Genomic DNA, 15,946 nt, shown 5'->3' with positions numbered 1-15,946 from the left:
CTAATTTCTGCTCTTTATTATTTCTTTCTACTTACTTTGCATTTAATTTATTTGTTAAATACTTCTTACAGTGGGACTTTAGATGACTGACTTGCTTGTTTTCCTTTTTTATATAAATATATAATGCTATAAATTTTCCTAAATTTTGGATACATTACACAAATTTTCATATGTTTTATTTATTTTCTATAGTTCAAAATATTTTCCAATTTCCCCTCAGATTTCTTCTTTAGCCCATGTGTTATTTGTAAGTATGGATTTAAATTTCCAAATAGTCATAATATTTTCCAGGTATGTTTCTGTTATTGATTTCTTATTTCTGTTTTATTTTGGTCATACTTTGTATAATTTCAGTTATTTTAAATTGTTGAGACTTGTGTTATGGCCCAGAATTCAATTTATCTAGTGAATGTTCTATATGGTATTGAAAAGAATATATTATTATTATTTTTGTGTGTGTGTGTGTGGGATAGAATGCTCTGTAAATGTCAGTTAGGTCAAGTTGGTTGATAATGTTCAATTTTTCTGTATCCTTACTGATTTTTTCTATCAGTTGCTGAGAGAAGGGTGCTATAATTTCCCACCACAGCTGTGAATGTGCCTTTTCCTTCAGAACTGTCAGTTTTTGCTTCATTTTATCTTGAAGCTCTTATTGTTTACTCTTTATAATTTTTTAATTGAATGACCCCTTTATCATTATGAAAAGTCCCCCTTTTTTCCAGATTTTATTTAAATTCTAATTAGTTAATATACATTGCAATATTGGTGTCAGGAATAGAATTCAGTGGTTCATCACAACACCCATTGCTCATCAAAACAAGTGCCCTCCTTAATACCCATCACTCATCTAGCCCATTTCCTGCTCACCTCCCTTCATCAACCCTTGGTTTGTTCTCTGTCATTAAGAGTCTTTTATGGTTTGTTGTCCTCTCTTTTTCCTCCCTCCCATATGTTCATCTGTTTAGTTTCCTTAAATTGTCCATATGAGGGAAATCATATGTTATTTATCTTTCTCTGATTGACTTATTTCACTTAGTATAATACACTCTGGCTCCGTCCACATCATTGCAAATGGCAAGATTACATTCTTCTTGGCTGAGTAATATTCCATTGTGTGTGTGTTTGTGTGTGATCTTCTTATGTATTCATCAATTGATAGGCCCTTGGGCTCTTTCCATAGTTTGACTATTGTTGATAATGCTTCTCGAAATGTCCCTTTTTAACCCCAAGAAGTATTTCTTGTTCTGTTAGTATAGCTAGTCTGCTTTCTTATGATTAACATTTACATGTTTATGTTTTTCCATCCTTTCAAGTTTATCCTATTTGTATCTTTGTATTTAAGTTAAACTTACAGTGGACATGTATAGTTGGGTCTTGCTTTTTTATTCAAGCTGACAGTGTCTACCTTTTAATTGGAGTGTTTGTACCATTTACATGTAATCTTATTATTAATATTTAATAATTACATTTAATATTGTTATTAATATTTTTATTTTATGTTTCATTCTACTACCTTGCTATTTGTTTTCTATTTTGCCAGTCTGTTTTTTGTTTATCCCTCTTTTTCTGCCTTTTGATATATTAATATTTTATTATTCTCTACTAATGGCTTATTAGGTGTACCTTATTATTTATATCTATTTTATTTTCTTAGTGGCTATTCTAGGGTTTACAATATGCTTGTAAACAGTTTTCTTTGGGATTTCTGATTGAATGTGGCATAAAAAAAATAATTCTATTCTAAAACTCTATCCCTTTTCCTAATAGAAATAAGAAAAGAAGGGAAAGGGGGATGGAAAGCCATCAATAGTAAAAATGGAATTTAGCATAAGCCAAAATAAGAAAGAAAATTATGAAGAATAGTGTCTAATGCAGTGGAAATGGGACAACTGAATGAGGATGGCAAAATCACAGGCAAACCTCCACGTATCTTGTGCAGAATCCAAGAAGGAGAGAATGGCAAGGGAGAAGACCAAATGCACCTGGCAGTTGGTTCCAAGTCAAGAGAAGAGAGATTTGAAAAACCCAAATCACTGGGCTGAATGTGCTATCAAACCTCGACAGACTACCTGCTTGCCCTGAATGTAAGATCATGGGTTAGGGACAGAGGCGTGCTCTTATGATAAAGGCTAGTGCAGGTCCTTCCCAGAAACAGTGTGGCCACAAAGTATCTATTTCACCTCATCTTCCAGCAAACTCCTCAATTCAGGTGGCCTCCATTAAAAAATGAATAATAACGAGAAAGGAACCAGTTTGAAGCTATACTAATATTGTACTTTTAAGATAATGTATGAAATGTAAACAAAAAGCAGAATATACAAAAGAAAATTATGTTAAGAAGCAGAAGAAAACTTCACACATACATGCCTCCCTGAACTTCAGGCATTAAATCAAACGTGGTGTCTTCAGAACAAGAGCTCGAATAAATACATACCACAGCTCACAAAGCAATGGTAAGACCGTAATTGGACTGGAAAAGTGTCAGTAGTCAGGGAAAAAAGAAAGTGGAGAAAAATAAAACTATTATAGAAATGAAAGTCATGTCAGAGCAGCAAAACGTAAAATGGACTGTTCTGCAAACAATCATGAAGGACAGAGCTTGAGAAAAAGAAAGCAAAATAAAATGGAAAATAAGTACAGAGCTGATGTTGCAAAATAAATGATAACTACTAGAGACAAAAACGATCTATAATAAAAATAATTAGTACCTCTGGGGAAGACAATAAAATAAATGGAATAAAAATGTTAACAGAAACAGAGGGAAGAAATTCCTAAAATAAAATCTACAATGATTCATGAACTGTAGTATTCGTGGGCCTGTATTGAAAAAGTGACTCATTCACTTAATCTAAGCAAGAAATGAATCCAAGTTGAGAACCCGGGAATAAAGCTACCATGTTAGGAAAGAAATTATGTTTAGAAACTGGCTAAAAATGTTGTGAATCTTTGCAGTGTAGAAATAGTAATATGATTGACATAGGAGAAGAAAGACTCAAAAAATCTGTTTGAAAGATAAATGAAGCTATGGTTTTTAGGACATTATTTGATGTTACTGTTAGAAGCTTGTCTGAGCTGAGAAACATAGAGTAGCTAATTAAAGCACGCAAGACAAAAATGAGAGAGTAAAGCCTTTATCACTTACTTGGTGATATAAGCACATCTGTAAAGTAAGAGAAAAACGCCTGGGCCTCCTGCTCCATTTCCCCAAGCCACAGTGCACTGGGGGAGAGCGGGTGTGTCAGTACAGATGTGGGGATCAGCTTACCATCTGGGGCAGTCCTGGCCTTGAGGGGAATTGTAAAGGAGGAGGGCTAGGAAGGGAAAGTGCTGAGTATCAGCCAGAATGGGAAGAAGTGTCTTCCAGAGTTCCACCGCCTTCTCCCATAAGGAGGACTTGGCAGAGCTGCGTGCAGCGGACCTCTGCCCAAGGTCTCAGATAAAGAGAACTAGACATGCAAATATATGAAGAATGTGCTGGCTAGGGCGCCTGAATCCTTGACTACAGCGGCCCACAGAAACTCGATGTGCTGACCGTGTTCCTACTCTGGAGTGTGAAGGGTAGCTCTCCTCAAGGCCTGCGGGGAGAAGCCTTTGTAACTGCCCACAGTCAGGCCCGAAAAATCACAGAGAGGGTTATAACCAGGAGCAGGACTCCTTGGGTATAAAATAACTAGTAAAATTAAACTGAAGTCTGTAATTCATCTAGGTAGAAAATGAGGAATTATTAGTCACTATTATATAAACTGCACGTGCGTAGATACCTTGTCTGGTGGTTCATTGTTGTCACAGACTCAGCACAGTGCCTGGCATATATAGTAGATGCTCTGAAATGTTGGTGGATTACTTTCTGAACGTTGTTGAATGAACAACATATTGTGGCTAAGAACACCGACAAATACAAGGCAAAGGGTCACAAAGGATAACAGTTTCAAAATAGGTATTAGAATGATTTCAAAACAAGAGCATTTAAGAGTCATAGAAACTTACTTTATAGTGATGATTAACACAGTCCTCAAGAAAGATCTGATTGTTGTATTTATGCGCAAGATAACATCAGAGTTCATAGAGCAGGAAATGGTAGGAAATATCTACTCAGTTTTTATTGGATATATACTGTGAGTCACAAAATAGAAAATCATTATCTTATGAATATAAATTCATAAGTAATTCTAAGTAAAATATGATCAAATAATCAGAAGTACATCAAAAGAATAATGTAGCATAATTAAAATGGATTTTGTTTTGGAAAGTATAATAGTAATTTAGTACATAGGAATTCTATTACTATTATTCAACATGTTAATAATTGGAAAGAGCAAAACTTTGTATTAGAAAATATTTGACAAAATGCACTTTTCCAGTTGGTTTTAATCTCTCAGTAAAATTAGGACAAATGCATTCTATTGCAGATGTTTATGTCATTTACTAGCTTTGTGTGTATGTGTGTTTATATTTCTGTTTAAACACAAACATGCACATGTATCTCCAAATCCAGTAGCATGCTACATGGTAAACTTTAAAAGCATTCTTACTAAAATAATGAACAAAACAAGGCTGTCTACCTCCGGCACTGTTATTTAATGTTGTTGTGGATTAGGTAATGTACTCATGTGGGAGAAATAGCATATAAATATTAAGGAGGATTCTAAAGAATAATTGTATAGACCTGGAAAACAAAAAATATACTATCCTTAAAAAGAGTATGAGGAACAATTAGTGCATTTGAGAAGGGGGTTGTTTACAAAAATATGATAGCCAGTAGCTTCCTATATATACAAACAAAGACATGTTAGAAAATATAATAGAAGAAAGTTTCTATTTCTGGTACAAATAGGAAACTTACAGGCACTGACAAATACGTAACAAAAAAATCTGCATGACCCACGTGGGAATAAAAGATATTTGAAAAATTGGAAGTCTGACTGAATATTGTACAAATTTTAGTTCCCTTTAGATAAACTAAAATTTATTAAAATTGTCAAATGTTTTTTTCTAACCTACTAAGTTTTTCCTGAAGTGTTTATGACAATTAAATAAAAGCATAGCCAGGAGACTTTGTGCAAAAAGAAGTAATAAAGCTAGTAGCAAGGCCAGTAAAACTGCTCATCAACATGTGATAAACAGTGCTACCACACTGAGTTGACCTTATGTCCTCTGAAAGCAAAGGAGTTTTTATGACTTGTATGGCCAGGTTATAGAAAAAGAATAGATTTCCATTGGGTTTCAAATATCAACTTATTAAAGATAATTTGTATATCTCCATAACTACTTTCTTGAATTTCAATTTAATGCCTTTGAATGCCAGGTTAAATAAAGTTGTGAATGGTTTGAGTAATTAATTCTTGTATACCTGCTCTATCATTTGAATTTTAAAAAAAAATCACTATTTTGAAGAATCCTTTAAAATTGTAATTTTTTTTTATTTTTTTTATTTTTTATAAACATATATTTTTATCCCCAGGGGTACAGGTCTTTTATGCCAACCTGTATTGGAGGCAGTAGCTCTGTTTACTCCCTCCAGATTCTAGACAAAGGATGTTCCTGATGTAAAAGATTGTTGTTTTATTTTTACTTTAGTTTTAGAATGTAGCTTTAATCCATCCATATGCAGTTAGGACATCAGTAAGTTGCTGATCACAATAGCCCTGTGCTGACAGGCTCTCTGACTTGAGTATGACGTGCTGTCTGATTGAACTGCTCTGCCCCATGTTTTCTGACAGACTAGTCAGTGTATGATTTGCACATTGTTTTCCCGAGGACCCAGGGATTCAGAGGAGCTACAGGACCTTTTCAATATTTAATTTTGTTTTTATGTTACATATACATCTAAAACTATTTCAAAGCCTTTGATTTATAAAAATGATAGACACATACATTCAAACTTTTTTAATACAGTAGAGACAACCAATGTGTTCCCCAGGTTAATTCACTCTTTACAGAACTCAGAATAAAGCTTGTCCTGCCTTATTCATGTCCTTGAACTTCTTAGAAGTGTGTCATAATTAAGAAAGTTGTGATTCTAGTCTGGTTGCTTGTTTCTGGCTAAGCTTATATACTAAGAGTGTTGAATGAGAATTGGAAAACCCATGACTTGTTTCTGTGTCCAGCAGACCCCCTTATCCACGTGGGAATACATTCCAGGACCCCCAGTGGATGCCTAAACCCTCACATAGTACCACATTCTGTATATCTATCATGTTTTTCCTATATATAAATACCTATGATAAAGGTAATTTATAAATTAGGCACAGTAAGAGATTAACAATAATGATAAAATAAAACAGCTATAACAATATACTTTATAACAGTTCTGTGATTGCAGTCTCTCTCTCAAAATACCATATTGTACTCACCCTTCTTGTGATAGTGTAAGGTGACAAGATGCCTACGTGATGAGGTGAAGTAGGGTGAATAACGTAGGCATTGTGACATTGGGGTTAGACTACTGATGACCTGACCATAAGTCAGAAGGAGGATCATCTGTTTCTGGACCCTGATTGACTGGGTTTGACTGAAACTGGAAGGTGAAACCACAGATAAGGGAGGAGCCACTATACTGTATTTATCTTCTGATAAAATAGAAGCAAAATAGCACATTTTTCAACTGCTTTGCCCAGTAGAGATTATACTATTAATCTTATCTGTTACCTTTTGAAGTTTTTTGACACAACTGTAGAACAGTATAATCATTGTGGATATCTGAAAATGGGACCTTTTTTCATTTGGCGATATTTTAACAGAGACCTATATGGAAGGGATGGTGACTGGTCAGTATATCACATTTCCTAAATAAATATTATCACTAGAGAAGTGTTAAAAATTTTTTTAGGCCTTATGCTAAAAATTTATTAATTATAAAATGAAGTTCTCAATGTTTGACTCCAGAAAACACAGTGGTGTTAGACTTGAGGTGTCACAGAGGTGCAAAAACACTTAGGATTCAGGAAATTAACATTCCAGCTCTGCTTTGGCCAGTTCTGAGTCTTGGAGGAAGTCACTTAGTTTTTTATAGCTTCGATTTACTTCTCCAACTTCCTTCATAAGATTGTTTTGGAAAGTTAGTTTAACTGAAGTTAATTTGAAAAGTGTTAAGTGTTATATAAACTTGTGAGTATTATAAATAAAACTATTAAGGGTTATAATTTCTGATATATTCAGTTATAATTAGTTAACATTTTTCCTTCTTCCCTCTTCTATGAATCTTTTTAAATGTTTTTCCCCCAAATGTTTGTTCCTTAGGGCATTACACTAGAAGAGTTTGACAAATTGTCTTTCAATATGATTTTAATGAGCCCTCCCTGTCAACCATTCACCAGGTATGTATAATAAATATGTCTCTGTTGAGGAAGAGTACTTATGAGGGATTCATTAAATCAAATTATAGCATAGTTTCAAGCATGGACACTTTGAAGACTATTAGCTACATTTCATAATTTTGACAATTTTCATAAATAATTCCTTTTATCTGCTGATTTTTATAATTCACTATTAATCATAAAGGAAATAACAATTACTACCAAATAAGCAAAGCAGTCTGGTCGATAGAAGATAGGCAGAGACTGTATGGACCTCTTTAATACCTACCTAAGATACAGTATTTATTTCTGACCTAAGTTAGCTTAAATTAATCAAACTAATGAGTATTCAGGAATATCTTTTTAACTGATTAATAAAGTAAATTTTCATAATATTCAATTTCTAAATTACTTAACTGTAAAATTTAAAAGCTAATCAAGAATGCATTTGTGAATTTTATATTTCTCAGAATTCATATGTACACTAATTCTGACTTTTTATGGCTATTTTGTAGTTCATTTTTTTATTATCTAGTATTTATTTCTGTGTTTCAGGGAATTATATCTTAGATGAAATCTTGACTAATCACTTTAATTTAGATATTTTTAATTATTTTAAATAATAGTAACAATCCTCTGTCTTACATAGAGTATGTCATTTAATTTAACGAGCTTATGGGTTAGGTGTTAATGTTATCATCATTTTAGAGGTGAGAATCTGAGGCACAGAAAGATTAAGTGACCTACAATTAGAAAATATCAGAGCCAGGATTTATCAGCTATTTTATATGTTCCTATGTAAATGTGTAAGATGATTTTAAGTGGGATATCACATGTAATGAATATTCTCATTTAAATGAATATTCTCATACTTAATTTCCATCTAAGTTTTGCTTTATATGAACAACTTTAGGAAATTAATTCCCCAAGGATTATTGTACACTTATAAGCCAGGTATTGCTTTTGATACTGTAGTTCCTATCCTCAGGGAGCTTACAGTTTAAGAGAATGACTGAGAAACAATTATCATAATGTGATATATAATATATAATAAATGAACACTAGAAGTGCCATGAGAGCATAGAGGAGAAAATGGCTTGCTACATACCAGGAGACAGGAGTTCTTTGAGAGGCAGTATCTGTGCCTGAAAGTACATTGGGAATTCATCAGAGAATACAGAGAGCATTCCATGTAAAGTTGCCTCCGAACATATGTGAGCATATGGCCTGTTTAACTGCAGTAAGTAGGATGTACAGAGCAGAATATAGCCCCAGAACTATGTAGCCTCATCACTGCTGCACTGGGCCCCCTGTGTCTTCCCTACCACCAGCAGCCCAACTCCAGCTGCTGATGGCAACAGTAACTGGTTCTGTAATATCACTGTCATTGCAATGCTGAGAGGAAAGGGACATGGTGAGATGAACCCAAGATTTCTGAGGTATCTATTCAAGTCCACTCTCAGTGTCCCTCTGAGCCTCACATCCACAGATGATTCTGGCCCTGCTGGAAAGTATGAGGGAACTGACAAGTGATATCAAGTAACTCATCTAAGGCAATGAAGCTAGGAAGTACCCAAGTCTTAAACCCTGTCCTCTGTTTCTACTACCCAGGCCCAATCCAAGTCTTCATTTCTGCTTGATTCTTGATCACACTGAATCTTACTTGTAAGATCTAGTTGCTAGTCTAGACACCGGCTATTTACATGTCCCATTCTGACCTAGTTAGTCTAACCAAGTTGTAACTCCTGCTTGTAGAATCAAGCATTCAGGTTATGTTCTTACTTTTTGCATTGGACGAAACTGTCTTGGTTTTACTTACTATGGTCTGCTTAGGTGGTGATTAGTTATCAATGCCATTACTCTATGTTGCCACCCTACCCAACCAGCTCATTCATCTGAACTTTTGTTTTCTCATATGGGACAGAGCAAAAGGTCTCATCAACCAATTGTGTGTGTGTGGTATGTGTGTGTCTTTTCTAAACAAAGTGATTTTAAGAGGGTAATTGATTTTATTCTCTATTGATTATTTTGTTCTTCTTTGCCTCGTATAAGTCATTTGGCATATTGTTTTATAATAAGCATATTTATTAGATAAGCAAGGCTTTTTTCATTTTAATTAAGTGAATAAATGCATTTTGTTCTTTATAGCAACAAAGATGATCATATTTTTTGTGGAGACCAACTAATTTCAGTTCTCTCAGTTTTGATGTTTTAAAAGTGATTAGGTATCTTTCTGTAAGGAAGATTCTGGATGAATTTTATTTTATTTATACCTTCTTTATCCTTTAGAATTGGCCTGCAAGGTGATGTGACAGACCCAAGGACAAATAGCCTCTTATATATCCTGGATATTCTCCCAAGGTAAAAATTTTGTACAAGCTTACCTTAAATTTAAAACTTGGGATTTGGAAGAATGTGATATTTGTCATTTTATAGAGATCAGCAGCTTATAATACAGCCTTCAGATACTGTGCACATCATTTATCTTCTGCCATGACTGATAGAGTAACTGCAAGTGTTTGCCAATTCCGTGGTTGCCACTGTAGTGAGTGACAGGGAATTACAGTCTAATAGCTAAATTCTGTCACCTCTCCTTATAGTATTGATGCAAGTGATGCTATTGTTGGTGAATGCTGTTGCCCAAGACCTGAAAACTTGTGCTAGCCCTAGAAGCTGCCATTCTATATAAATGGCAGCCCTTTGAGTTGTACAGTTCAGAGCATCTGTATGAACCCGTGTTTTCTGATAAATTTCAGTGGAAATTAACATTTCAAATGTTAACTTAAGTAGCTATGCCATTTTTATGGGGAAAATGAATAAAATATAAGTTGTCTCTATCCTCTATAAAATCCTTTTATAAAAAAGAGAGTGCAGAAAATTACTTACCTTATATCTCCCACAAGTAAGGATTTTCTTTACTTCTTACTTCTTAATAATGGCATGATTAGAATTGTATTTTTGTTTTTGTTTTAGATTACAAAAATTACCGAAATATATTCTTTTAGAAAATGTTAAAGGCTTTGAAGTATCCTCTACAAGGTAAAGATGCATTTATTATTTGCATTGTGTTCATCTTAGACTTGGCATATTGTAAGAGCCATTGTGAAATAAAGATCTTAAAAATAAACCATATATTCTGACATTTTACATATATATTTTAGTCATTAATACTGATTTTGACTAATATATACAAAGTTTCAAAAAGTTAGATTCACCTGATTCTCATTCTGATGTGTTTGAATTTTTGCAGAATAAGCACTCAGTTTTAGCTGCTAATGTTCTGCCTGTTTCTTTGGACGTAGAAATATTCTTAGTAAGAAACGTTCCTGTTGATAGGCATTTTCTGTCCTGCAGTTAGGAGAAGTAAGCCCTGGGTCAGAGCGCTTTCAGATGGTAGCCCAGCCAGAAAGTATTCGTGTCCTTGAACTGGCTACTGTCTGATCATTGCTCCCCCATCTGATTTGCTACATACAGATAGAGGCCCATCCCAGTAGCAAATTTAACATCAGTAGGCTAGTGATTCCAACTCTGGGTAGAATACAGCCCCAGGTGGGATAAATTATCTGGCAGCTTTACTTATTTATAATAGAAATCATCCCTATCTTTTTTTTGAGAAATATAATTTCTCAAGTACTGGACTTAATAATTATGACCTAGGGTCATTCAGTTTCTAAACAATTTAGGTGGAGATACAGTTTTCACATAAAATGAAGTTACATATAATTTTTTATATGAGAACCCCATTTCCAACTATTGGGTGAAAACTTTTCTTTCTTCTCTTATTTTTTCTTTTCAGAGACCTATTAATACAAACATTAGAAAATTGTGGTTTTCAGTACCAGGAATTTCTGTTATCTCCAACATCTGTAGGTATCACAATTATTAATTTTCCTTTCCTTTTCCTTTCCTTTTTTTTTTTTTAAGATTTTATTTATTTATTTGACAGAAAGAGAGTTAGAGAGGGAATATAAGCAGGGAGACTTGGAGAGGCAGAAGCAGGCTTTCCACAGAGCAGGGAGCCCCACACAGAGCTCCATCCAAGGCCCCTGGGATCATGACCTGAGCTGAAGGTAGTCTAATCTCTTAACAGTTGAACCACCCAGGCGCCTCCCTACACATTTTCCTAAAGTGAATTTGACTCAATAAAGAAAATAGATCTGTTTTGAATGATATTATACTTAAATCTTGAAATTGTTCAGGCATGGGTCTTACTTTCTAAAGAATATTGTACAGGCATATAGATTTATTTATACATATTTTATGGAAATATAGCTTGAAGAGAAAATATACATCTCTCTTTCTTTTAAAAGATTTTATTTCTTTGTTTGACAGAGAGAGAGCACAAGCAGGGGGAAGGGAAGGCAGAGGGACAAGCAGGCTCCCTGCTGAACAAGGAGCCTGATATGGAGCTCGGTCCCTGGGATCAGGACTTGAGCCAAAGGCAGACACTTACCGGACTGTGCCACCCAGGGGTCCCGAGAATATAAATTACTTTCGCATAGAAAATAAAGGATAGTTTGTTTTCAAAATCTGTCACATTTGGTAGTTCCAAATCAGGTGTTCTATAGTTTGATAATAATTCAGAATCACCCAAAATACAAAAACAAATGAACATATAACAGTTTTCTAATTAGTTTTGTGGGGGGACATACCATTAAAAATGCAAACACCATGAAATCTTGCCATTTGCAATGATGTGATGGAGCTAGAGGGTATACATGCTAAGCAAACTACGTCAGTCAGAGAAAGACAAAGATCATATGGTTTTACTTATATGTGGAATTTAAGAAAGAAAACAAATGAACAAAGGAAAAAAAGACAAACCAAGAAACATACTTTTAACTGTAGAGAACAAACTGATAGTTGCCAGGGATAGGGCGAGTGGTGGAGGGACGGGTTAAACAGGGATTAAGGGGTTCCGTTGTGATGAGCACTGGGTATTGTATGTAAGTGAGAAATAACTAAATTCTACACCTGGAACTAATATAACACTGTATGTTAACTATACTGGAATTAAAATAAAATAGAATAAAATAAAAAGTAAAATGCAAACATTGCTTTTATTTCATGAATATGAAATTGAAGTGGTTATGAGCATCACCATTTATTTTTTCTTTTGTCATTGTGTTTGTTAGCCTTTTATTATCGTTAGCCTGTTATACAGTTATTTGCCCTGAAATTAAAAGAAAACCCATTTCAAAAATTAGATGTACATGAAGTATGGAAATTGGCATTATGTGTGATCTCATTAAGTTTATGTCATAGTTATTGCCTTCTAACTTTTAAAATTTAGTGCATCCTCCTTTTTTAATGAAGTGAGGCAATAAATAGCCTGTAGCTATATTTGAATTTTATTTTTTATGATTATTATTAATAATGAATGTGAGAATATATAACTTATTATCTGGGAAATAGAAAATGAAAGTGACTCAAAGGCATATGACTCATCAGATCAATCTCTGTTCATTCAAATAAAGGTACAAAGCACCAATTTAAAAGGTTTAAGAATTTGCTACAAAAGAGTCTTCCACATATCAATAACAGATTTTTTTCTGGCAGAAACTAAATGCATGCCTGTATGAGTTTTTCTGATAGGTGCAACAGTTGATGCAGATCTCTGTAGTAACTAACTGCTCTGCTTTACTCCAGCTTGGCATTCCAAATTCAAGGCTCCGGTATTTCCTTATTGCAAAGCTTCAGTCAGAACCATTACCTTTTCAAGCCCCTGGTCAGGTATTATTATTATTATTATTATTATTATTATTAATCTATTATAAGTGTATCTCAGTCTGCTAATTTTTTCAAGAACTAATTTGTGGAAGCTTACGTGTCTCCTATTGAGCCTATAATATATACCATGGCCTAGGTCTATTTCCTAGAACTTTTTCCTCTCCTGATGATGTTTTTATTGTTTTAAACAAGATAAAAAACACCTTTTCTTTCATTACTAGAAAAAAAATGTAAGTTAAAAGTTAAAAAAAAAAAAAGCTATCATCAGTGTTGTTATCCTCCTTTTCCGCTATCATTTCCCCTTTGACAATTGGCTATTTTGTATCTGTCATTTTCTACCCAATACAAGCCACTGATTTTTTTTTTAAGTTTTTATTTATTTGTTTGACAGAGAGAGAGAGAGAGAGAGCAAGTAGGCAGAGTGTCAGGCAGAGGGAGAGGGAAAAGCAGGCTCTCCGCCCAGCAGGGAACCCGATGAGGGGCTTGATCCCAGGACCCTGGGATCGTGACCCAAGCTGAAGGCAGATGCTTAACCGACTGAGCCACCCAGGCACCCCCCATTGATTGTTTTTGATAAAATTCATTACACTGTCCTAACAATGGCTTAACAGTATTTTAACACATTGGTTGCATTTTCTTTGAAGTCAGTGCTATTTAGCCTTCATTGATTAAAATATAGTGATTCGTACAAGCTAGAATAAAATACTCAATTGCTAGATAGGATCTCTAATTATGCAAGCACCTGTACATCTTTTTGTCAAAATTGCTATGGAAAACAGAATTTCAGTGATTTTGTGAAGCTCTCCTAAGTCATGTCCTACTATTAAGGGGTCAGTATCATTTGGATTCCTTGCCATACAGTACCAGAAATCTCCCCTTCCATGGTGGTCAGTTCCAAAAACAATATATAAACAATATAAAAATATATAAATATATAAACAATATATAAATTCCAAAAACAATATAAATTAACAAAGACATTAGCATTAAAAATTCCTGGAACTATTTTTCTTTTACAAAATAGGACATTTGTTATGCATGGTTACCTATTTTACAGGACAAGGTTTTCCTATGGGGCTCATGAGTAGAAATAACCTTTCAAGGTAAAAAGGGCTTTCCTTTTTTGAATTACTAGTTTTCCTCTAGATCATGGGTATATTCTAGTTTTTCATTTTTAGTGAAGGAGTATGGCAAAGTTTGAACCAATGCACACTTTTTGGAAATGTTAATGTTACTTTCTTTTTTTTTTTAATGCTGTGCCTTTTATTCCCATTACTTATTCATACCTAATGTTACTTTCTAAACTTCTTTTTTAAATATGATACTGTATATTAATAATTCAACAAAGAAATAGGAAGTATACTGAATATAGATACAGCATCATATTTGAACTTCCTATTGCTTTGTTGAATGTTTTTATTAATAAATACAGCAAGCAGTAACTCCATGGAATAAATCAGTTCTAACCTGATGACACTATAGCTATATGATGAAAAACTTACAATAACTTGTGCACATACAAGTGAATCACAATTCCTATGTTTTTAATGTCAACTCTATAAAGGCTAAAGACACTTTTTGCATAACGTTGACTAGACATTATTTGTCATTCTTTTTTTTCTTTTTAACACCAGTTCTCACCGATCAGGTCAAACATATTGGAGGGATGTTCTTGCCAGTCTTTTTTATATATATATATTTTTAAGATTTTATTTATTTACTTGACAGAGATCACAAGTAGGCAGACACACAGGTGGTGGGGGGAGGGGAGAAGCAGGCTCCCTCCTGAGCAGAGAGCCCGATGCGGGGCTCGATCCCAGGACTCCGGGACCATGACCTGAGCTAAAGGCAGAGGCTTTAACCCACTGAGCCACTTAGGTGTCCCCCCCCCTTTTTTAAAGATTTTATTTATTTATTTGACAGACCACAAGTAGGCAGAGAGGCTAGCAGAGAGAGAGGGAGAAGCAGGCTCCCTGCTGAGCAGAGAGCCTGATGTGGGTATCCTAGGACCCTGGGATAATGACCTAAGCTGAAGGCAGATGCTTTAACCCACTGAGCCACCCAAGCACCACCCAGGTACTCCTTTGTCATTCATTTTTTTTTTTTTTAAGATTTTATTTATTTATTTGACAGAGAGAAATCACAAGTAGATGGAGAGGCAGGCAGAGAGAGAGAGAGGGAAGCAGGCTCTCCGCTGAGCAGAGAGCCCGATGCGGGACTCGATCCCAGGGCTCTGAGATCATGACCTGAGCCGAAGGCAGCGGCTTAACCCACTGAGCCACCCAGGCGCCCCCTTTGTCATTCATTTTTAAGAAAGCTTTTAACAGGCTGTTTATTTTCACTTAACGCCAGGTACTGACGGAGTTTCCCAAAATTGAATCTGAACATCCAGAAAGAAATAGAATAGAAGCAGAAAATAAAAGGGAAAGAAAGAAAATTGAACCAAATATTTGCTCTGATAAGAGCAGACCGTGTTCTGGAAAAGAGACCATTCTTTTTAAGCTCGAAACTTTAGAAGAAATTGACCGGAAACATCACCAGGACAGTGATCTCTCTGTGCAAATGCTAAAAGATTTTCTTGAAGATGATGTTGACATGAATCAGTATTTTTTACCGCCAAAGTCATTGCTGCGATATGCTCTTTTGTTTGACATTGTGAAGCCCACGTGCAGAAGGTCCACATGCTTTACCAAAGGGTAGGTTTTAAGGAGACTCTGAAATGGGTTATTCAAAACAACCAGGTTTTTATGGCTATCATTTCTTTCAGTTCTTCTCAAAACAAGGAGCGTTTTACAAAATGTTTCTGCTGGAATGATTTTTTTTTTCCTTTTTGCCCTTAATTGCCTGCTTTCGTGTTCCAATAGAATGCACGAGTGAAAATTCCTTCTGGCAGAACATTATGTGCACAACCCACAAAAGTG

General features: G+C 34.8%; 1 protein-coding gene across 1 annotated transcript in view; it reads left to right on the top strand.

Annotated features, from left to right (window-relative positions):
- TRDMT1 (tRNA aspartic acid methyltransferase 1) overlaps positions 1 to 15,946 on the top strand; it is a 59,278-nt gene that overhangs the window by 27,267 nt on the left and 16,065 nt on the right. Inside the window, exons 3-8 of the mRNA XM_032349513.1 lie at positions 7,240 to 7,316; positions 9,585 to 9,656; positions 10,269 to 10,334; positions 11,092 to 11,161; positions 12,945 to 13,028; positions 15,378 to 15,721. Of these exons, the coding sequence (XP_032205404.1) occupies positions 7,240 to 7,316; positions 9,585 to 9,656; positions 10,269 to 10,334; positions 11,092 to 11,161; positions 12,945 to 13,028; positions 15,378 to 15,721 (713 nt within the window). The remainder of the gene's footprint in view (positions 1 to 7,239; positions 7,317 to 9,584; positions 9,657 to 10,268; positions 10,335 to 11,091; positions 11,162 to 12,944; positions 13,029 to 15,377; positions 15,722 to 15,946) is intronic.

Source organism: Mustela erminea, chromosome 6 (assembly GCF_009829155.1).
Source record: "Mustela erminea isolate mMusErm1 chromosome 6, mMusErm1.Pri, whole genome shotgun sequence".
In the NCBI taxonomy this organism is placed as follows: domain Eukaryota; kingdom Metazoa; phylum Chordata; class Mammalia; order Carnivora; family Mustelidae; genus Mustela; species Mustela erminea.
The sequence above is the reverse complement of the archived record's forward strand: the minus strand, read 5'-3'. Positions and strand labels throughout refer to the sequence as shown.